At 42.1% G+C, this 23,240-nt stretch overlaps 3 protein-coding genes across 6 annotated transcripts; 2 read left to right on the top strand and 1 right to left on the bottom strand.

Annotated features, from left to right (window-relative positions):
• Positions 1-4,901: 4,901 nt before the first annotated feature.
• Positions 4,902-10,792, top strand: LOC133904860 (O-fucosyltransferase 38). Of its 3 annotated transcripts, none has more exons than XM_062346477.1 (12): positions 4,902-5,103; positions 5,964-6,039; positions 6,518-6,585; positions 6,798-6,886; positions 6,974-7,151; positions 8,438-8,566; positions 8,697-8,830; positions 8,916-9,129; positions 9,209-9,393; positions 9,778-9,873; positions 9,967-10,111; positions 10,246-10,792. In XM_062346477.1, the coding sequence occupies exons 1-11, from the start codon at positions 4,927-4,929 to the stop codon at positions 10,091-10,093; spliced, it is 1,473 nt and encodes a 490-aa protein (XP_062202461.1). In that variant the 5' UTR covers positions 4,902-4,926; the 3' UTR covers positions 10,094-10,111; positions 10,246-10,792. The 3 variants fall into 3 exon arrangements, with proteins under 3 accessions (XP_062202461.1, XP_062202462.1, XP_062202463.1); XM_062346478.1 differs by having other exon boundaries at positions 8,501-8,566; XM_062346479.1 differs by lacking the exon at positions 4,902-5,103 and adding an exon at positions 5,202-5,246.
• Positions 10,529-12,578, bottom strand: LOC133904861 (psbP domain-containing protein 4, chloroplastic). 2 transcript variants are annotated; one of them, XM_062346480.1, is made up of 5 exons: positions 12,113-12,578; positions 11,456-11,559; positions 11,248-11,356; positions 10,906-11,133; positions 10,529-10,822 (listed from the first exon to the last, which is right to left on the bottom strand). In XM_062346480.1, exons 1-5 carry the CDS (start codon positions 12,561-12,563, stop codon positions 10,758-10,760), a joined length of 957 nt encoding a protein of 318 aa, XP_062202464.1. In that variant the 5' UTR covers positions 12,564-12,578; the 3' UTR covers positions 10,529-10,757. The 2 variants fall into 2 exon arrangements, with proteins under 2 accessions (XP_062202464.1, XP_062202465.1); XM_062346481.1 differs by having other exon boundaries at positions 11,456-11,563; positions 12,113-12,321.
• Positions 12,579-18,752: 6,174 nt separating this feature from the next.
• LOC133905214 (uncharacterized) lies at positions 18,753-22,140 on the top strand. The gene is made up of 5 exons (XM_062346951.1): positions 18,753-19,135; positions 19,295-19,799; positions 20,797-20,998; positions 21,110-21,583; positions 21,674-22,140. The coding sequence occupies exons 1-5, from the start codon at positions 18,835-18,837 to the stop codon at positions 22,088-22,090; spliced, it is 1,899 nt and encodes a 632-aa protein (XP_062202935.1). The 5' UTR covers positions 18,753-18,834; the 3' UTR covers positions 22,091-22,140.
• Positions 22,141-23,240: the final 1,100 nt, after the last annotated feature.

Below are 23,240 nucleotides of genomic sequence, written 5' to 3' on the forward strand. Positions count from 1 at the left end.
AGGATGAGCTTGAGAACGGAGCAGTGCCCACCGTCGATATACAAGTGGCCTCGCTATGGGCATGACTCAGGACGACGTCTGAACGTGCGTCGACTACAGTGCACAGTGATTGGAAGAAGAAATATAAAAATTTATATATCTGGTGAATTGGTGCCATCTTCTCCGTTCAATAGTTTACCTTTATGTTTCTCTGGAGTCTTTGACAGAGGATCCTAGTTCTGTAGCTCCCACATTCAGATATCCAATGGTGGAAGACAAGAGGGGCACCATCAAGAGAGATGGACGGCTCATATCCACTGGATCGACGCTCCTCCCACGAGAGGAGTGCATATTAGCTGATCTGGATCCTATAATAAAACTAGATGAGTACCTATACGTTAAAAAATATATAAATATTAGACGTGATAACATTAAGTATAAACTTAAGATATAGAGATATGAATATGTCATAGGACCGCTATCTAACGAAAATATCGGGAGCGATATCGTAGTTTGATTTCAGACATGACCCGACGCTAATTTTTCTTCTAATTTTTTATTTATTTTTATTAGTAAAATAGATCCTATATCCGTAGCTAGTAACAGACGGGGAGACTGAAGGACGAGAGTGCATGTCAAAAGTTGGTATATTATTCAAATTTTAGATGTTTTATTAGATGGATGGAGAGTAGAAAAAGATATGATGTGAGAATCAATTCGTGTTTTATATAGTATAGAAAAATTTTGTCCCTATTTTTTTTTAGCTTTCATGAGAAAACCTATCCTCCCTTTGAACTCTGAGTGTGGCACAAACACTGATTGTTTTATTGGGGAGCCAGTCGCATCGACAGGAGAGACATTGCTCCAGTATCTAACTAGGTGATAGGCGCGTCTATAGGATTTTAGTTTTTATCTTAAAAAAAAGATAATATCTAGATAATATGTATACAATAATATTATTTGAAATTAAGTATATGAGATAAGAAGTACTCAACATGTGAAAATAGTATGTATATATTATAGAGAGCAAACCAATATATGCGATCCGTTGAGGCCACTGAACCCAACATTGTAAGCTTTCTGTATTGCGCACCTGCTGAACTCAACATTATATGTGTTATGTGAGTTATTGGACTGAATAGTTTTGACTGGATGAAGTGCCTAAAGATGATTAACTGAGCCGGGTCTAACAGGTCAGTCCGTGGCACGGGAAAAATAGCCCGACTCAGGCACGGCATGATACGAGAGTAAATGGGTCAGGCTGGCATGGCACGGTTAGGCGGGCCGTGCCTGGACTGGAGCCGCGGCACGTCGGGCCGGCACGGCACAGCCTATTTAAGTTTTTCTATTTTTCTAAGGTTTTATATAATTTGTTTATCCTTAATACATAAAGAGATGCTTAACAGGGTGGTAGAGTTATTGCTTCCCATGTATAAGATCTTAAGTTTGATTCCTACATTCGGCAGTTTTTTGATGTTTTTTTCGAATTTTCACGTGTTAACGGGCCGCCAGGCAAAAAAATATTAATGGGCCTATCGTGCCACGGGCCAGCACGGCATGACCCGATCTTAAACGGGTCATATCTGGGCTGCAACCACGGCACGTGGGCTGGCACGGCACGACCCGTTTAGCTAACAGGCTGTAACGGGCCGTGCCTGACTGGGCCCGTGCTGTGCCAGGCCGAACCGACTATTTAAATTTCTTTAGAAGTGCCTGTATGGGGCCGCTGATTCTCAGCACGGTAGCTACAGTATTTTGTGACATGGGAAGCCGGAAGCCACCTATGCTTCAGAGCGCTGCCGGCCGTGTTAGCTACAGTAGATACCGTAGCTACAGGACTAGGTGGCCTGAGGCCAACTCCAGCAGAGCTTCTAAAATCAAATCCAGTGCTACAGTGTTTTCGGACTACTGCAGCACTGGAAAAGTACCGCACATTGTTGCTACAGTATTGCGGAGAGAACTTGGGCCTGTATTTTTTGCTGGGTTACTGTAGCAGTCGCAACATTATGACAGTACTGTTCACAGAGGCTGACGGTAGGCCCGGAGTCGGAGGAACACTGCAGTAGTACTGTTGCACATTGTAACAGTGCTGTAGCAGTACTGTTTACAGAGGCTTACAGTGGATTCAAGGAGAGAAAAAGAGTAGTAGAAGGAAGGAAATAGGGTAGCTGTTGAAGATGAGAAAATAAAGGATACTGTAATAGTGATTGAGGATGCTATAATAGTATTTTTAAAGATAAAAAATTTGAGTAGCTACTGAAGATGACTTGAGAGGTTGCCCCCTTGCTTTTGGTGCTACTGGTCGTGCTCATCGAATCTTGGTCCGATACTATATATAATAGATAATAATTTCTACAGTATTTATTTGTAATAATATCTTGAAATCAATGTCACGAGACGTTTAAAAAAAATCTATAGTATTTATTTTGAAATAATATTTTTTTACCTTATCAATCTTTTTGCGACTAGACCCTTGTATCGATTTATTTAATCAATCATGCATCCCGGCCGGTTGATGATTTATGAACCATCTAATGAAAATCGGAGCTGATACGTATCCAAATTTGATATTGACATTTGACAACGTCCCAAGATCGATTTATTATATGGCTCGCAATCTAGAAACCAAAAATAGCCTAAGATCTCCATGCGACAAGTTGTTGTTGGGACCAAGAGTGACCACATTTTGTCTTCACCTAAATTCTAATAGGTGCCCACATGATGCGATGGCCTGTATTTTTTTTAGGTTTAAAAAGAGCATACATTTTTTTGAAAATAAAAGAGAGAGCATAATTAGGTCCACACGTGAAAGGACCTCGTGAACATCGAAGACTGCTACTGTGTTAGACACCATTCCAAGATTATCATGAACTCGACCAAAATCATGGGAGAATTCATCGCTGGCCAGAAAAAAGTGTGGTCCGGTTTTGTTTCTAAATACTCCTGGCTGCTAGAGTTTCTTACAATCTTTTAATTTTGTCAAAAATATGTGAAAGATATCAGGTGACATGATTTGATAAAAGTAGATTATTTTACACGGACGAGAAGAAATGTAGTACTGAAGTCGTTCTCAATTACGAAAACATGAATATGCTTTTTGACCACCTTTTACCATAACTTTCAGGTTTATGCAAGCAGCCAAAAAAGCTGTGAAGAATATTCCACGAGAATTGTTCCTGATGAATAGAGGGCAGATTATTATTTTTTTTGGGGGGGGGGGGGGAGGGGCACATCATTCATATTTTCTCTGGCCTGAACTATTTTTTTTAAAACTAATCGTATCGGAAATTCGGAATCGAGTAATGTTTGTACCCCATTCCTATAGATTGAATATTGGAATGGTGTAGGAAAAGCAAATTAATTGGATTATTCCCACAAAATGGTTCAGCCCAAAGCATATAAATAGACAGTCATGTATCGTTTCTCTAGCACAAAAATGAGCTTGCTGAAGTCCAGTAGCATCAAAATGATTTTGTTGAGAGAATATGCACCGGCCATTTTGCGGACCAACTGATATCGTGTGGTTGTGCGCTTAGACCATGTACTACCAATATCGTTGTGGGCAATTTCTCGTCACGTGGGATCTTTTGAAAATTCATTTCTAAACCTTTAAACAAATCGAACTTCCAATCACAACTAATCCGAGCATTCAATTGCAAGCCTAAGCATTTTTAATTTTGAAAATAAGGCGTCCTAGCTCGCGGTGCTTTTTAATTTTAATCCGAACATTCAAAAGTTTTTAAATAAATTCTTTAATTTTAATCAAAACTGCACGTTTGGCGGTAGCTTCCAGCAAGGCGTGATAGAGGTTTTGGCCAAAAAAAAAAAAAAGGCGATGTGGCGTACTGGTGTGTCATCTGATCTTCCGGACCCAATCACCTCATCGTACCAAAAGAAGCTGGCTTCGTCGGAGACGACGATGAATATGACCAGTCGGCACATCAGCAAGACGTCAGCCATGACGACGATCCCTCCCTGTCAGGTAAGAGTTTGAGAAGTAGACACTGATCGAACTACATACTAATCTATAGCCATGATAATCGGCTCCTCTGATTAAGCAAAGTCGGAGAGCTTTTGGAAACCGCCCATCTACATTCAACGACACAAGACCGCTATAGTACATGTAGTAAAATCAGCACAATACAGATGCTACGGTAAATTACTGCTTGCACCCTCATAAAACATTGTTCCCGGTACGGTGGCTCTCTGACTTTGTTAAAGGAGCCGGTTCCATAGCCACGAGACCTACCTACCTACAGCATGCTCGATCGGCTGTGGCGAAGGCCACGAGGAGAGAAGGCTTCCTCCCATTCCACTTGCAAAAATTCCAACTCTTCTCCACGCATTCGATCGGTTTCTTTTTAGTTGACACTTTTGAGCCCGTTATCTTCCTCTCTGCACATCTCTCTCTCCATCTCTCTCTAACAAAAACAATATGAACTCGACGACACTTTTCGCTGCCGACTGAATTATGATAAACCATCCCAATCCCATTAGTATGTTATGCTGCCGAATGACGCTAATGCAGCCGATTAGAAGATATCTGTCTTGGTGAGTTGATGGAGCTCAGGCTTCACAGTTTTTTTTTCCCGAAAAGAGGACATGAGCTCTACCATTCATTAAAAAAGAAAAAAGCATTTTTACAACAAAGCACTCTCCTGATCAAAACGAAAAATCAAACAATAAAAGTCTTAGCACACACCAACACCGAATACCACTAATATGCAGACAAAAGAGAGCTTCTATTTTTTTAGGCTGCCGAAATCGCGTCGACAATTAGAGAGGTGGCCGAAGAAAGATAGGCCCAACTTTGTGGCCCAATAAAAGCCCAGAAGCCCAATAGCTCACAACTGGGCCGGACGCTTTTTTACACGTTGTTGGGTTTAATATGGGCGCTGCGTGGGCCTTCTCTCTCTCTCTCTCTCTCTCTCTCTCTCGTTCCCGGCCATGGCGAACCCGAGAGGGGCGGCGCCTCCGTTCCTCCACCCCCGCCTCCGGCGGCTCCTCCGGTCGCCGATCTCGCGCTGCGCGTGGCTCCTCCTCGCCTTCGCCGCGCTCCTCCTCCTCTACTCTCTGCGCCAGGTCGCGCGGGTCGACCTCCGCCGCCCGGACCCGCCCCGCCAGGCCCGTTTCTTGGTCCCCTTCTCTCTACTTTTGTTACTGCTATTGCAGTTTTACCGCACGAATTGGTGCGTTAGGCTTAGGTTCTCGAGTGCAATGCAGCTGTTTCCTGGATGAATCGGTCTTGGTTTGTGCTCATGTCGTAAGTAAGTTTATCCCATTTCTTGTGATCTGTGGTCTGTGGACATGTCCCTCGCCATAATTTTGTCTTGGTTGTTGATTGAACAGCTGAGTATGTAGGCATGGTTAACTTTCAGCTGACCTTCCTGATTGGGGATTTATCGGTTTCTTGACACTAGTACTAGTGGCAGGCCAAGAAACATTATTAGTGTCCTTGAACAAAAGATAGGTTAAGGTGGAATGCTATGGCTACACAGAGCAAATTATTCCTGAAAATAGTAGTGGTAGTGGTACAATTCTAGTTTCAAGGGTAAACCAGGGTGAAGCATTCCTAGTTTTCCAGAGACTAAAAATAGGGCAACTCCGAATATGTCGCCAAGATAAACTGAAATGTTGTAGCTAGGGAAAGCGTCTTTGAAATGTTAAGATAGAGGAACTTCAAAAGGGCCTGATCGTTAAGTTTGGTGCTTGAATTTTCCCTCTTTTTGTTATGGTCAAATTAGATACACGAGAAATATTGTTTTTTACGATTTCTCTTATGCTATAAATGTTTCTTACGCACCGACATGTGCAATAGGAGACTCTCGAACTACTAGTAGAGGCACATATTTCTTTGGATTTTAAATGTCTAAGGTTACATTGTGTACTGGTCATTCCTGTTTAAAGAAACTGATACTGACAAATTGATAGTACTACTTTTGCTAATCCAAAATCATTGAACGAAATAAATTATTAATGTTCAGGTGTCAAGTGACAAGCTCTGGGCTTCTAATGGCTACGGTTATCATGCTTGTGTTACACCAACCTCTAGATATACGGGTAATTTTCTTTCTTTTGTGCCAGTTTTTTCTATCAAAACTGTGATGGCTCTCTTTTCATTTACTAAAATAGAATTTGTTGGTGTCTGTAACATAAAATGCTAGCTGCAATTGATGTTAAGGTTTACCATAAGCAGTGGGTCTCTGTGTGTGTTTTTTCCCATTTTCTGTTGGTTTTGGGATGCATTTGGACCCTTTTCCTCCTACTTTAATACAGTGACATACAGTTCTCCTTCGTGTTCGAGAAAAGAAAATTGATTTTTAAGGTAGAATTTAGTGGAGATTCCATCTCTTCGCGTTGACATCAACTTCGTACATATGCTTCATAGTCTAGATTTCTTATTCTTTTCTGATACCATTGTAATTTCTTATTTGGTTTTAATAGCTTGGATCGACCTGTATGCCATGTGTATGTGATAATGTTTTCTTCAATATGATTCTTCATTTAACAGCTCTAACACTGCCTTTTGCATTATCAGTTCCCAGAGAGTCAGATCACTATATGACCGTCAGAAGTAATGGAGGACTCAACCAAATGCGCACTGGAGTAAGTCCATCGCACCAAAACTTAACTTATAGCTTTATGTTATCTCACTTATGCAAACATGTTCTTATTTGCTGGTGCCGGGTGCCCTTCTTAGTACTCAGTGCTGTTATGTTGTTTGCACAATTATTATCATGTTACTTGTCCTTTCTGTATGAATTTTCCAAAAAGTATGGTTACCAAGATTTATTTGGAGCTTAATCTTCCCTATGCAGATCTGTGATATGGTTGCAGTTGCCCGTTTGGTGAATGCAACACTTGTTATCCCTCAGTTAGATAAGCGATCCTTCTGGCAAGATACCAGGTGCTGACTATTAGGATATAGTTGGCTTGTTGGCATATATCGTGTCCTTCATTTGTTGTGTTTAACAGCTTGCACCCCTGTCTACAGTACATTTAAAGACATCTTTGATGAGCCTCATTTTATCAAAGCTCTGGAAGGGGATGTCCACATTGTGAGTGATTTGCCTCAAAGCTTGCAATCTGTTCCAAGAGCCCGTAAGCACTTTACATCATGGTCCAGTGCAAGTTATTATGAGGAATTGAAAGAACTCTGGAAGGATCACAAGGTAGTTCTTCAATTTAATTCCACAATTGTTCCCTCAGTATTTGTGCATAAGAATATTTCATTTGCTATGAAATAAAACAGTGACCTTTCTGTTTAATAAAACTAGGTAAACCGGCATACTGTCTTTTTGCTCCTTATCATTTAAGATTTTAAACTGATGTGATACGTTATGTTGGATTTGGTTCTGGCTAAAAGAATTGAGAATGTTACTGCTTTAGTTCTTGTTGCAATCATTTGCATTTTGCTTGAGGGAGAAATACCACTATCATTAATGTTGCCTATATGCAGTTTTAACATCACACATTCTCGTTGATGTGGTTGTTGGAATTTTCTATGCTACCAACATAAATACATATGGAGTAGCTGTTCTTGATACGGAACTTTCATGAGAGACATTAACTTGATACAAATTGTTGTTAGCATTGTTATTAAGCATAAAATCGAATTGAGTCATCAGGGGACGACTTGCCAAATAAGTAACAACTTGGTAGACTTGTCTAGGGATATATTGAGGGTGGAGGATGGGAGGAAGAAAAGAAAGTGGATATTGGAACAGTACGCATAGTGAGGGTGGGAGGCGGTAGTGGTAGTAGCACAATGAGGTAGCAGCGAGGTGGAGCCAGGGGATTGCGGCTGACTGAAGAGATGCAGTAAGGGTGTGTAGTATTTGGATACCCTGTTATGTGCCTTCCCTCTTGGCCACTTGGCCCAGGCCATCAGCTCACTTGGCCCAAGAAGTAAGCTTATCCTGGAAACCTTAAGCTCCTGCTGCTTCTCCCTCACTTTCCTCTTCCCATGGTGGCCCGTGGTGTTGCTAAACTCCCTCTCCCATGTTCTCTTCTCTCACTTCCTCCGATTGCGCTGCCTCTCCTCCCACCTCTCTCTTGATCTGCCTTACAACAAGTTGCCTAACCAGCCATTGCTACAACTAGGCTCTGTTACCTAGTAGCCTGACCTGGTCTGCTAGTTGGGTCGATGGCCCCAGTCTGCTGGTGCCAGCGACTGGACACTCGAGAACAATGGTTCTTAGCACTACAATTTTGTAAGTTGCAGTCGTTATCTGAGTTAATGTAAAAGTAGCCTGACCTGGTCTGCTAGTTGGGTCGATGGCTCCAGTCTGTTGGTGCCAGCGACTGGACACTCGAGAACAATGGTTCTTAGCACTACAATTTTCACTTTGCAAAAGTAAGTTGCAGCCATTATTTGAGTTAATGTAAAAGTACTACTTTTTCCTGGATCTGAAGTCTACAACTCATTTATATTATCTCACCTCACTATTTCTTACAGGTAGTTCACATCCCAAAATCTGACTCACGACTTGCTAACAGCAGACTTCCAATTGATATCCAGAGATTGAGATGCCGCTGTCTTTACCAAGCACTGCGCTTTTCGGATCCAATTGAGGACCTTGGAAAGGCATGAACAACTCTTAATAACTTGTACATTTCTTCTACTCAGGATCTGCATTGTAGTCTTCAATTTGCAGTTGGAGATTTATGGCACTCTTTAAACTAGGTTCTGAGCCAACGTAACACTTACACAACAGAAGCTAGTGGAGCGCCTAAGATCTCGTGGAAAATTTATTGCTCTTCATCTACGATATGAAAAAGATATGCTTGCATTTACGGGATGCACCTACGGTCTGAGTGATTCAGAAGCAAACGAATTGAGACTTATGCGGTATTATTAATTAACAACCAAACCACATCCATACAACTATAGTTGTACATGCTGGTTGTATTAATTTGCTTTGTCTTCTCAATAGAGAGAGAACAGGCCACTGGAAATTGAAGGACATAAACTCAACTGAACAGAGATCTGAAGGCAACTGTCCACTGACTCCAAAGGAGGTGGGGATTTTTCTGCGCGCAATGGGCTATCCTGAATCCACATGGATCTACCTTGCAGCTGGCGAAATTTATGGTGGTGAGAAGTATATATCAAAATTGAGATTGTACTTCCCAAATTTGGTTAGCAAGGTTGTTAGAAACTTACCTATTTTGTTGATTCTATTGACTGCTTCCTAGCTATGTTACTAAACTTCATGCACTTATGCAGGAGGCATTAGCAACAAAAGAAGAGCTTGAGAAGTTCGACAATCATGCTTCTCAAGTTGCAGCCCTTGATTACATAATTTCAGTTGAAAGCGATGTGTTTGTTCCATCACACTCTGGCAATATGGCAAAAGCTGTGGAAGGCCATCGTCGATTTCTGGGGCATCGCAAAACTATCACTCCTGATAGGTAAACCATGGAATTTTCCTTGAACAGGTGTTACTTTATCCAATCTTGCTATTTCCTCGCTTTATGACTTATGATTTTTCTCTGTTTCTATATTATTTGCTCTATAAATATTGTTCTTCCAAAACAAGGCTTTTATGTAAATAAGTGAGCACTGATCTTGAAATTTTTTCTTAGATCCCAATATCTCATGGATGGTTTTTTTGTCAGTGCACATTTTCACGTGTGGATGAAGTTAGAGATCCATTAGTAGTACTCTATCCTTATACTTGCATTTATTCTTGATATTTGGTGTCTATCAATCTTCATTAGGTATCTAAGTGTATGTTTATTTCGTTTTCAACATTAGAAATAATATCTTGTATTCTTGTTCTATTTAATCTGCAGGAGAGGATTGGTGGAACTCTTTAATTTACTGGAGAAGGGGGAGCTCATGGAAGGTCTGAAGCTGTCCTCACTTGTTACTGAGATGCATAAATACAGGTGATTTTTTATTTATATTTACAGATAGTCATATGTACAGTACTTCTGTTCCACAATTCACATATTGTACTAAGAATGCATCTCTGTTTGAAGACAAGGGGCTCCTAGGAAGAGATACGGATCCTTACCAGGAAGCAAGGGCAAAGCACGTCTTCGGACGGAGGAATCTTTCTATGAAAACCCACTTCCAGAGTGCATCTGTCTGACCGGGAAGCACTGATGTTATGCTGATGCATAGGTATGCCACTATCCTACGCAGTATGATACTATTTGTTAGTTTGAAGATACAACACTGTTGATTAAAGTGTGTTGTCCAAGCCTTAGCATCTCAGATAACCTTTCGGATGAACTGGTGTCTATTTTTAATCGCAGCTATGTACATCCCATGGGCTCACTCGCACTGGAACTGCGCTAGTGCTTCTCTTTGGCCATTGGAGCTCTACGGATGCTTTGAAACTACACCGATACTCCATGACGCAACTCAGTCAAGGACGTCTTACTTCCAGTGATCATCATCCAATGACCTTGTTGGCCCAGACGGAGGTCTGGTCATTGTAATCAAGCAACTGTACATGAATCAGTTCATTGCCACAAAATACAGTGAGTTGATATGTAGGTCGTAGCCATGAAAATTTTGGAGAACACATGTGGTATGTGCCTTTGGGAGGATCTGTTGCCTTAAGGGCAATATCTGAAAAATTCTGTAACTAGAATTTGGCCCTCTAAGGAGGAGGTTTACACATACTGTTGAACTGCTTCAGTTTTGCAGTTTTTAAGTGATCATCAAAACTGATGTTTACTAATCCTCTCCACCATAATAGCATCCCTCATGTCCTCCAATTGTATTATCACAATCAGGCACTGTAAAAGAATTGTATCAAACACTAGACGACACGAAATGATTCTGCTATTTGCTTCAGATCCTTGTAATGTCTCTTCCATTGCAGCCCTGCAAAAATGCACGGCTCTTGTTCAGGATCCAAAGTTTTGAATAGAATGTCAACGTTTTTTAGGTAAGGACAATGGTTTTACCTTTTGCAGTTACACTGAATAGATATAGCCTGTTTCCAGCAGCAGTAGCTGTAATGAACACATGGGGTGGCTCCAGCTCAAACTGGTAGTAAGTTCTTTCTGAATGCTCTGCTGTCTCCATGGACAAGACCTTCCCTTCCACATTCTCTCCGATGACCTCTGGCCCAAAGGCGTTGATCACCTTTTGAGGTGTGCCGATCTTTTGGATGGTGGCATCATCAAGATCATCTGAATGACAGCATCACCAGTGAAAAATCATATCAGCAGAGCAACGAAGTTACCATTTCTATCCCGAGAAGATCTTGCAGTACATCATTTTCTTCAGAAGGACGCGTTCCTCACCTGCAAACCTGCGTACCGGTGCAACGATGACAAACAATCGGCCCTGCTTCGAGTTTGCAAACCGCAGGTCGATCTCCGTGCCACCGAGATCAGCAATCGACACAGGGACCTAAATTGTAGCATGGTGACAGCACCAGTTTTGCACCAGATCAGAAAGTATGTGACTGTTTTGTGAAATTGAAGTTCTGTCAGTAGCTTCAGGCTTCACCTCTTCCCAGCCATCAGGAACTTTGAAGCTGTAGGGGATGATCGGACTCCAGCCGACTCCGTGACCGCCGGACTTATCGTCTGGCCTACGATATGTTCTCCAACCTGTCTGAACAATCAGCATCATGAAAACAATTCAACTTTCTCTCAGACAAAATGATAGCTATTGCTATACGAACCCTTATTGTAGTTTTTCGACTGGAGAAATAGAGTTACTCATCCAGACGATGTTATTAGTGCACTGTTGCATAACTAGGATTCAGATGTTACAAAATCTAGCTTCTAAAGCACTTTTGTAGATATTTTTTTGTGGAAAATAAATTGCAGAAAAGCTGAAATGTTTCATTTGTAAAGCTGAAACTCAAGAGTTCCCACAAGCTGCAACACTGTGTCTATCATAACTGAGCTTCTGCACAATTAAGTTCAAAGAAGGCCTACGGCTGTGTGCATCCAATGGATGAAGAGGCTGAGATACTTCATTCCATTATCTAAAAATGTTCCAAGAAGGCCTAAGAGCATGGACCATTTGTTTGTCTGTAAACTATAATTTCTGAACTGCTCCAACAAACCCATAACACATCTACCAAATTCAAACATATTAAAAAACATCCTAATGTTCGGCAAACTTGGAACTAGAACGGTAGTGGCAAGAAGTTACCATTTTCATCAGGGTCAGACAGCCCGGGGACCCTCCCTGCCAGCAGGCCCTGATTTGCTGCCAGGCCATCACCTGCAAAACCAAACACAGAAGCTCCACAGGCAGCAGCTGAAGAAGCTAATGCATGCCTCCTCCCCACCATTGCTACTCCCTCCCCTTCCCCCTCCTCCTGATGTGACACTGACAGGGTGGGCCCACTGCTGCACCTCACAGCTGCAGCTGCCCTGCCCTTGGTGAGGAGGGCTTGCTTTGTGAGGAACAGAGAGGAGCTTGGCAAGAACAGCACTGTGCTGCTCATCTCTGCAAGAAAATGTGAGATTAGTTGGGAGCTTGCTTCTCTGTAATTCCTTAGTCTTCTGCCTTTCTGGCTGTTCGTGAAGTCTGAAGAGCTTTGCTTCTGGTTTTTCCAAGAGAGAGTCCTCTTCTGTTGAGTTCTGAACTTCTGATCCATGCTCCATAGGCTGTTTTGGACCACAAGACATGAGTGGACAGGATGATCTCAGAGTTCAGACAAAACTCCTCACCTTAAATTATTTCAGTACTGCCTCTTCAATCCTTAATCTTCTTTTTTTCCATTTACTTTGGTTTTGCAGATATAACCTGATGCAAAAATCAAATTCTACCAAAGCAAGGTTTTCTTTCATGTGTGTTTTCTTCAGGTTTGTTTTTCTTGTCAGACAATTTAAAAACATGAACGACATGCAAAGAAAAGAATGTTCTTGTGGTGCATGGTAGAACATGTGTGAGACTAGGTGTCACAGATATGGCATATACGTGGTCTAAAAAAAGGCGAAATTTTCTGTGAAGACGACCATTTGGGTGCAAACACCCTTTCCCATCTGTCTGATCCACATCCAACGATTGAAACTGATCCCACCATCACACGGCGTCGATTTCTCAGAAAACCCCCCTGCGCGAATTGACAATCTGACAAATTGGTCTGTTATCTTGCCCGCCCGCAGCAGAACCAAGGTCTCGAATGCGGCAAGGGCGGAGAACCAGCAACGGTCTCGAATGCGGCGATCTGGCGATGACCTCGAATGCGGCGATCCGACGACTGCCTCGACGTGAGACCTGCCACTTTGTTCTGCGCCTGCACGACGTCCACGATGAACTCCGGCGACGGCCTTTTGTTCATATGCAAGGTCCTTTTGTTCAAACAGATGCATGCCCACAAGATATTTGGGTCTGCATGATAGACAGATGCAAGGTTCTTTTGTCCAGACAGATGTCCTGTACATTTCTATGAATGTTTGTTCAGACAAAATGTTATTTGGCTCTTTTGTTCAGACAGATGTCATGTACATTTGTATGAATGCTTGTTCAGATCCATGCAGAAGCACTCAAATTGATAACACAATTTATATTGATTACCGATCATAGTACACACTGATATTACACTGAATTGTACAAGCCAAAGTTTGTAACACAATTTACATGTGCTTCTTTCTACTCAAGTTTGTGCCAAAGTTTACAAGCATGACAGCTTTCTGTTTAACTTTACAACATGACAATCTTTCAGTTGACAATCTTCAGCTAACCACAATGACAGTTTTCTGTTTGACGATACAACATGACAGCTTTCTGTTTGACTCTACAACATGTGAAGTTGATCTTCAGTTAACCACCATGTCACAACAGAAAACATGGTTTAGTTAGTAGTAACAAAAAAAAATGTCTGCATGAGAGAAAAAGACGGAATTTTTATGACCGAATTTTTTAAGTTATAATGTGATCTGTCAAATATGGTGCTAAGTTTTTCACAACTGCTTTTGGACAGAAATTGAAGAAAAAAACATAGCACAACAAAACGACAGCAAATTGGCCTGATATATAATGCACTCCACAATGCATTTGCTGGATCTGATCTACGCGTACGCGATACGCTCGTGTTGAAAATTATAAGCTGATCTGTTACATCAGCCGCATCGTACGTCGACCATGAATTCTTCGTTCGCAGATTCAGACCGATTTGGTTTAAGTTTACTTGTTCATGGAAGGTTTCAGTTTATAATTAGTCTTGCCATGTGTAGCAGACTAGGATGCTCACGTACATACATCTCAAGATTCAAGAGCTCCGTTTGTTCTTCCCACATGATTGTCATTTGTATGTACCTTATATTAATACTAGACCATGCATGCTTTTCATCGGCCTAAATTTATATATTATGAATCCTCTACTCGTTATTATTTTCCAGTTGCTGAATTTCTGGGAAACCAAGTTTTTCCTAGTTAAGCTACCCTAAACCTTATCTGCTAGAACAATACTGAATTAGTTATTTGACTTGCTTGGTTATTTATAGTTCATGGCAAGAAAAATAGAACATATATATATATTTGACTAGCATGGTCAGTCTGAAGATCAGATCGAAGGATGTGTCAAAATCTATGATTGCTTCAAACTTGCAGCCTTGGAACGCGGAATGCTAATCCTATGTCAGAATCGTTTTCACCTGCGTGCGGCAACTATTCTGGGGTCAAATTCAGGATGAGACATTGGTTTCAACAAGTACAGTATGAAAAATGTGGGAAAATTGCTAACACGATTGCGATCAAATTAAACGGCACCTTGATGTCTACCGCTTGACTCTTGATCGCACCAAAAACTGTTTGGCCGAGGTATATGCATATTACATCTGCAAAACTGTTTCTGACAAGGAACATATATAGATTGGTATTTGGCAAGGAGGAAACATTTTATTTTACTCTTCTTTTTGTTTCGCAAGGGAGAGTTCTTATATTGGTTGTCGACGAGATCAGTTGTCTTAATGTGTAATTTATGCAGAGTTAATGGCAGAAGTAGTTTATGGCGCTGAAGACAAAAGGATATAGATGGTTACTTTTCTAATTTCTAGAAATGACATTATTACTATGTTTTTTGTACTTCAGAAAAAAAAAGTTATGAAATGGTGAAGCGTATTAGTTGTCCAGGGTTTCGGCAGATCAGCTTCGGGGTTGCAGGAGAGATCTGTTTCGTTTCACTTTTTTAAGTAATGACAAGTGCATGGTAGAATTGTAAGTAGGTTGTTCGATTATATTATTTTCTTTTTGAAAAAAATCTGATTCTATTATTTGAGTAGATAACAATGACAAATCATGTAAGCGCTTTTAAAAACCTGATTCGCTCCAAACCATACAGGATGTTGAGAGATGCTGGCTTTGGAGACACCACTCCTCCCATGGATGACCACAAGAACGGAGTAACCAGAATGGTGGCCAAGAGAACAGAGGTGCCACGATAACAACACAACCGAGTAGGTACAAAATCACCGAACCATTCATGCATATGAACTATTATCATGCATGAGTAGGCTTTAGGATTTACTATTTGGGTGTTAGCCCAAATCTCCAGTGGTCAGGGATCACATAGCAAAAGTACATCTAACCCTCACTGGGCCTGACATATGTTTCTGAGTAAACAAGGTGTGACGGTTTTTCACTCTCCAACGGTCCAACCGATGAATATATGTCTGCAGTGAATAGGAGATTAATATATCAGAATTATAGACCCAATGCAGACGTGACTTATGATCCACGAGTCAGCAAACTAAGTTGCTTAGCGCCGATGCTGATTGAGTAGGTTGTTCTGATGATAGGGCTCCACTGGGTTGCAATATTCTTGGTGATATATATAACCTAGTCTTTTAGAGTTCACAAAAATGGGATACGGTGTCCCAGTCCAGTACCGAGTCTAAGGCTCTGGCCAGTGCAACATTTGAAATAATTTATGTTCGGATCCCACTTAGTGAGCTTGGAATGTTTCAGCCTTTACAAAAGCTGCTTGCAATCCTTATCAAAAGGGCCAAAGCAGATGACCAATTTAATGGAGTGGTGCCTCATCTCATAGATGATGATATATCTATACTTCAATATGTAGATGATATAATTCTTTTTATAGATCATGATCTCGAAAAGGCCCACAATATGAAGCTTCTGCTTTGTGCTTTTGAGCTTGTATCGGGTCTTAAGATCAACTTCCATAAGAGTGAGTTATTTTGTTTTGGTGAGACCCGTTTCATGTCCGATCAGTACACTGAGCTTTTTGGCTGTGGGAATGGTAACCTCCCTATGCGTTATTTAGGAATTCCTATTCATTATAGAAAACTGAGGAATGCGGATTGGAGAGGGGTCGAGGAAAGATTGGAAAAGAGATTTAGTAGTTGGAAAGGAAAGCATCTTTTAACTGGTGGGAGACTGATATTGATAAATTCAGTGCTCAGTAGTCTTCCCATGTATATGATGTCTTTCTTTTCTTTACCGAGAGGAGTGCTAAAAAAACTTGACTACTTTAGATCTAGGTTCTATTGGTAAAGTGACGGTCAAAAGAAAAAATAACGCCTTGCTAAATAGAACATTTTGTGCCGACCCAAAGAACAAGGAGGCCTGTGGATTCAAGATCTAGATACAAAAAATATTGCTTTACTCAGTAAATGGCTCTTTAAGTTGCTCACGTCTGATGGAATGTGGCAACAGCTGATTCGCAATAAATACCTAGGGTCTAAACCCTTATCGCAGGTCCAGTGCAAAACCGGGGATTCTCATTTTCTGGGCTAGTCTTATGAAGGTGAAGCAGGATTTTCTACGCTTCGGAACCTTCTTCATCAAAGATGGCTCTCAGATCAGATTTAGGAAGATCTTTGATTGGGAAACTCACCTCTGCGAGAACAATATCCATGTCTTTACAATATTGTAAGGAACAAATAGGATACTGTAGCAGAAGTACTTCAAACTTTCCCGCCAAATATTTCCTTTAGAAGAGACCTAATAGGGCAAAAATTAGTAGCGTGGGATGCTGTGCTTTCTCAAACCACTAATATCGTGCTTACTCATGAGCAAGATGAGTTCTGTTGGAATCTAACCCCGAGTGGGATGTTCTCGGTGAAATCTCATTATCTTGCCTTAGTGCATTGTGATATTCCAAATATTAACAACCAACTGTGGAAACTGAAGGTGCCTCTTAAAGTTAGAATCTTCCTTTGGTACTTACGACAAGGTGTTGTTCTCACTAAAGACAATTTGGCTAAGCGGAATTGGCAAGGTAGTACGAGATGCTGTTTTTGTCACCATGAAGAAACAATTAAACATCTTTTTTTCGACTGCCGTCTTGCCCGTACCGTTTGGTCTATTATACAATCGGCTTCAAGACTCTTCCGACCACGTTGTGTATCACATATGTTTGATGCCTGGTTATATGGTATTAGGAAGGACTTGAAACTGAAAGTCCTGCTAGGGGCGGCGGCTGTATGCTAGTCGCTTTGGTTATGCAGGAATGACATGGTTTTTGACAAAAGATGTATTTCATCTCCTTTGCAGTTTATCTACCTTTGTACACACTGGCTCCGTACCTGGGCTATTTTGCAGAAGCCAGAATCTCGGGTTACGGTTACGACAGCTTGTCAGTATTTGGAGAGGGTGGTCAAGGATTGTTTTATCCAGGTGTATGGGTGGCGGTCTAGATGGTCAATCGGGCGTCATAGCATCTCATGTCTTCGTTGGTTTTAATGTCTTTTGTCTTTTGTTTTGGCTATGTGCATATTTTGCAGAGGCCGGAAGGTTTCTCAGATTTATTGTATCACCTAGATGTAATTCTTTGAGATCAATAAAATCTTCCTTTATCGAAAAAACAAAAGCTGCTTGCAGCAGCTTAATTTTCATCCTCCAACCAGAGACATAATCTCAATCTTGCTTCTCTACGTTGCTGTGGTTGTATCCGAATTAACACCAATAATCTCTACTGCCGGTTGAAACAGTGTTCCTTATCCGACAATAGTTATAGCTGCCACCACGCCTTTGTTGATCTGAGCAGGGATCAATCTCTATGCTCTACTCCATCCATTTAGTTTTTACTTGTCATTTTTAAGACATCGACATTGTCTCCAAGATACATTGCCCGTTGGAACACTATTTTTATAACTAGCTCTTAGTAAAAAAATGTTAAAAAAAATATAATAATGTCAATTTCATATGTCAAATCATATCAATTTTGTATTCCTTAGCTGTAAAAGGTTTTATAATTTGAGTACATGCATTTTTAAATGACATCTATTTGAGAGCCAAGTGAATATTTCACCGCTTAGTCAAAGATAAGGCACACCTTGCCACGGACTTCACTTGGAGTACGTACATATGCATGGTATACATCTCAAAGAGTTCCACATATGTGAGAACGAATTCAACTAAACACGGATTTGACAAGTAGCTAACACGAGATTTATGATCTTGACGCCAATGGTTTCTTTTTAATAGTAAGAAATTAAGAAAAAGAAAGCCCATCATTCCCCTGATCAAATCTTGTATGTATTTATGCGACTACGCGTAGGTGTAGTACGTACCACATACTTTTACTAGCTCATTCATGCAAAGCACTAAAAGACTTTGAAAAAAGGGTTGTTCGAGTCAAGTCCAATCTGATGTGAGAATGAAAGGTCTACCGGATATTACCAACAAGTGCCCGCTGAAACGCAGGATTGACCACAAGGAAGCATGCAATTGCGTTGACCTAGCATTAAATTAAGCAGCTACTCACAATCCAACTTTCTTCTTCCACCTCTAGAACATCGACCAACCCAACTCATTTGTAATATCACTCATGGCTATATATACGTGTGTCCATGCAAAGCCTTCAAAGCACACACACAGGGAGACAACTACAAGCCATCGCCATTATCGCCCTTGCCATTGTTGACGTGAATAGCGAGCCGACGTTTCCGATCGAGGGCATAATGCCATTTGTGCAAGCAACGGCGGCCATGGCGAAGGCACCAGCAGCGGAGGAGACCAAGGGCATGGCCACCCTGCTGAGCCTTCTCCGTAGTGTCGCGACCTCGGAGGAGAAGGCCCGCGCCACCGCCGGAACGGGGGAAGAGAAGGTGGAGTGGCTCCGGTCGCAGCTGATCGGGAAGGACGTCGAGTTCGACACGCCGTTCGGGCAGCGCGCGCTGACGTACGCCGACCAGACGGCGTCCGGCCGGAGCCTGCGGTACATCGAGGACTACATCGTCAACGAGGTCCTCCCCTTCTACGGTGAGCACGCACGAGCATGCATGGACATGAGCTGATGCTTCTTGCTCGTGCGCATGGCTGCATGCAACTTAATTTTTTTAAAGAAGTCGTTGCACATATGGCACGTGTGAGTTGTGACGACGTCTCTCATGAGTTTTGTCCATGCGTACATACGTGCAGGCAACACGCACACGGAGGACAGCCACGTCGGGAGCAAGACGACGCGGCTGGTGCACAAGGCGGCGCGCTACGTGAAGCGCTGCATGGGCGCGGGCCCCGGCGACGCGCTGCTCTTCTGTGGCTCCGGCACCACGGCGGCCATCAAGCGCCTGCAGGAGGTCATGGGCATCGCCGTGCCGTCCGCCGAGCTGCGCGACCGCCTGGCGGCGCAGCTCCGCCCCGAGGAGCGGTGGGTGGTCTTCGTCGGGCCCTACGAACACCACTCCAACCTGCTGTCGTGGCGGCGCAGCCTGGCCGAGGTCGTGGAGATTGGCGTCGACGCCGACGGGCTCGTCGACATCGCCTCGCTTCGACGCGCGCTTGCCTCGCACGAGTACGCGGACCGGCCCCTGCTGGGATCCTTCTCGGCGTGCAGCAACGTCACCGGCGTCATGACGGACACGCGCGAGCTAGCACGCGTTCTGCACCAGCACGGCGCCTTCGCGTGCTTCGACTTCGCCGCCAGGTGAGATACCGTGAGAATCATATGAAAATTAAGCAAAGCATACGTAATTTTCACGATGCGATGGAATGTTACTACTATCATTTTCGTGGAACATATCACGTGTCTATTTGACACTCTATGCTTTGGTCAGATTTGTCGGTTATTTTTTTACATTCTTATGATTAAATTAACTTAGGGTTAATGTTGCTAGTTTAAATTTTTTACTTTTTTTTGGAAAAGATTTAAAAGATTTACTCATTTTTGGACACCGACAATCTGATGGCCGACGAATGCTGCTATTTCACGCACGTGCCATGAGGCAAAGTAGCAACTTTTCAAACAATCCCTCCAACTTTCTGTTTTTGGAAAAAAAAATTCGAATAAGTTTTCTGAACAAGTTTTCCAAAAAAATTAACGAGAAAAGTTTTGAGCACAAGTTTTAAGAAAAAAATTAATGAGAAAAGTTTGCTCAGACAAATTTTGAGAAAAAGTTTTCAGATTTTTTCCCCAAAAATGGAAAGTTTGGGTCTGTCGGAGGGGGCGCCTCCTAATCAGGATTTGCGATGGCCGACAGGGCCGGTTGCCGCCAATTTTTGGTCGGTAACCAGTGATAACGCGAACCCTGAGTTTACTATGCTACTACTGAAAAAATACAGAAGTTTACAAAGTTGACAAGCAAACATTGATATATAATGTCTTGCTTATATTTGCTTAATTTTGCTTCGTCAGTAATTCTATCCTTTTCTACTCTTTGCATTAAATATGACAGCACAATCCACCTGCCTGCTGATCTGATCCGAATTGTTTTGCATTATATATCCCTGCGAAGTATGAACTGGAACTATGTATGGTGACTCCTTGTGGATCTTGACAGGAGGACCAAAAAGTCTGACAACTCTGCAATTTTTTTATGGCTTTCTGCGAAATTTCTCATTTTTCAGCATTGCCATAACTTCAGTCCCGCATAAATAACCATCAGAGCTGTTCAGCACCAGGTCTAACTTTGCCATTTATGTAGTGGCCCATATGTAAAGATTGACATGAAGTCTGGCGAAATCGACGGCTACGATGCGGTCTTCTTGAGCCCGCACAAATTTGTCGGCGGCCCGGGCACACCAGGCATCCTTGTATTGAACAAAGCACTGTACCGGCTCAAATCCCAGCCTCCCTCGACATGCGGCGGTGGCACTGTGGCCTATGTCAACGGCTTCAACGAGGAGGTGAGCAGCTACTTTTGCCTAGCAGATAGCAGCTACTACTATCTATGTTTGATGCCACAGTTCATTGTTGTGTCCTGAAAACCTAATCAAATTTTGGTGTATAACATTTAGGATACATTGTACCATGACGACATTGAGGAGCGGGAGGATGCTGGCACGCCACCGATCATCCAAAAGATCCGTGAATCTCTCGCATTTTGGGTCAAGGAGTACATCGGATATGACACCATGAGCCTTCGAGAGCGAGTATACTCCGAGATGGCGATGAAAAGGCTTGTTAGCAACCCAAATGTAAGGGTGCTAGGCAACACGAATGCTGAACGCCTACCCATCTTCTCGTTCCTCATCTACCCTCCGGAGTCCAATTCGTTGTTTGATGTGGCTGACGAGCCATGTTGCGACAAGATATTGAATGATGCGAGGCACAAGCGTCTCCCTCTCCATGGACGTTTTGTTACAAGGCTTCTTAACGATCTTTTCGGCATTCAGGCGAGGGGTGGCTGCGCATGCGCAGGCCCCTACGGCCATACATTGCTCAACATTGAGAACGATCTCTCCCTTCGCATTCGGTCTGCAATTCTCAAGGTATGGTCGAATGTGCCAGGAGTAAAGCATAATACTTATCCAGTAATATTTTACTAATATTACTGTTCATCATCACCTTTTTTTCCCCAGGGGTATAATGGATTGAAACCAGGATGGACTAGGTTGAGCTTTGCTTACTATCTATCGAAGGAGGAGTTCAAATTCATCCTCGATGCCATTGAGTTTGTTGCGGCATACGGTCACCGCTTCCTCCCTTTCTACAAATTCGACTGGATCACTGGTGACTGGACGTTTCGAGAACAGGCGATCAAGTACCACATCATGAAGGAGGAGCTGGCTCTTGCCGCAAGTGCTGGTTTCCTAGATGAAAATGGCATATCAAAGGTTGCGGATAAACCGAAAAAGAAATTTGAGGCAAATAATAAGAAGTTTGAGAGCTACTTAGAGAGTGCCAAGAAAATTGCAGTCTCCTTGACAGATATCAGTCATCAGGTTGTCATTGTCCCAAAAGGAGTAGACCCTGACATGATTCTTTTTCATATTTAGTACATTTCGGCTATAGCAATAAGACTAAAACTTTGTCGAGTATTTCGGTAATTGCTCACCAAAAATGTCTTGTTTGACAATATATGAGAATAGTACTAGCCGAGATCATTGAGCCGAGTCAATAAAATATTTAGAAAATAAATTTGTGCAGAAAGTGGCTCCCGAATTATGAGAATGCTATTTTCCATGTACATCACAAAGAGTTTTATTGTGCAGGTGATCTGTATATTTCTTACTGTTACGAATGCTACACCGGCAATAGTTGATTGCAATGGCATATGGTGCCCTCCTTTTCTATGTCTGCTTGTTGATTTTGCAGTCTTGCTTCTTGAGTCCGAACTAAGAATTAACAGCTGTGTGGCAAGTCAATCACTGCCATGAAACTACTCTGACGTACGGCTGATTGGCATTCCACAATTGAAAGCGATAGAACCCAAATTCACAATTTTTAATGTTGTTCCTTTGGCACACGGTCGAGTATCATATTATGATTGTAAGAATGATCCCGGGTTATTTGGACCTAATTGGTAGAAAACATTGCGAGGAAATCGCTTTCCCATTGCAGATACCAAACAGTAAATTGTCAATATCCACATGAGAGTGAACCCATTTTATTTTCAATATGCACCCTAATTCAATAATTATTATTCCCTTTTTTCCGTTCCAAACTTCGCACTATGCAGATGTGACATTTTCCTCTCGGTTCTATTCGACTACTTTTTAAAGAACAAACGAAGCTAATTTTTTACCACGTACACGCCAACTGCGACTGCGTCACGACGGCGAAGTTGAACCTGTATTGTCTGTTCTGCTCCTAGTTGAAGTTGAACCTGTATTATCATAAAGCAGCAGCAGCAGCAGCAGCTTAATATCAAACTAGCAGGTTAAGTCCAGCAACTGCATACTAGCACTAGCAAACTAGCAGGAGAGTCTACAGGTCTTTGTTTGATCAGTTCATCAGCAACGTTCAAAGTCCTGAGGAAAAAAATAATTTTCTTTCTTCTTTTTTGAAGCGGCGACCTTACGAGCAAAAGGAATTACTCTATGGGATCCCTTACTATATTATGAAACGGAGGGAGCAAGTGCAAAAGATAAAACTGAACGGTACATGCAGCTGTACAAGCAGGTCAATGTTGTGATTTACTCCAGC

This window comes from Phragmites australis, chromosome 22, assembly GCF_958298935.1.
Source record: "Phragmites australis chromosome 22, lpPhrAust1.1, whole genome shotgun sequence".
Taxonomy (NCBI): domain Eukaryota; kingdom Viridiplantae; phylum Streptophyta; class Magnoliopsida; order Poales; family Poaceae; genus Phragmites; species Phragmites australis.

What these genes read in the sequence shown, in the direction of transcription:
- LOC133904861 (XM_062346480.1), bottom strand. Translation starts at nt 12,563, where the DNA reads ATGGATCAGAAGTTCAGAACTCAACAGAAGAGGACTCTCTCTTGGAAA. An exon ending in TTCCTGATGGCTGGGAAGAG is followed by an intron (nt 11,357 to 11,455) that starts GTGAAGCCTGAA and finishes GCTACAATTTAG; the next exon opens with GTCCCTGTGTCGATTGCTGA. An exon ending in ACCGGTACGCAGGTTTGCAG is followed by an intron (nt 11,134 to 11,247) that starts GTGAGGAACGCG and finishes GCTGTCATTCAG; the next exon opens with ATGATCTTGATGATGCCACC.
- LOC133905214 (XM_062346951.1), top strand. Translation starts at nt 18,835, where the DNA reads ATGCCATTTGTGCAAGCAACGGCGGCCATGGCGAAGGCACCAGCAGCG. An exon ending in CGAGGTCCTCCCCTTCTACG is followed by an intron (nt 19,136 to 19,294) that starts GTGAGCACGCAC and finishes ACATACGTGCAG; the next exon opens with GCAACACGCACACGGAGGAC. An exon ending in TTCGGTCTGCAATTCTCAAG is followed by an intron (nt 21,584 to 21,673) that starts GTATGGTCGAAT and finishes TTTTTTCCCCAG; the next exon opens with GGGTATAATGGATTGAAACC.
- LOC133904860 (XM_062346477.1), top strand. Translation starts at nt 4,927, where the DNA reads ATGGCGAACCCGAGAGGGGCGGCGCCTCCGTTCCTCCACCCCCGCCTC. An exon ending in TCAACCAAATGCGCACTGGA is followed by an intron (nt 6,586 to 6,797) that starts GTAAGTCCATCG and finishes TTCCCTATGCAG; the next exon opens with ATCTGTGATATGGTTGCAGT. An exon ending in CAATTGAGGACCTTGGAAAG is followed by an intron (nt 8,567 to 8,696) that starts GCATGAACAACT and finishes CTTACACAACAG; the next exon opens with AAGCTAGTGGAGCGCCTAAG.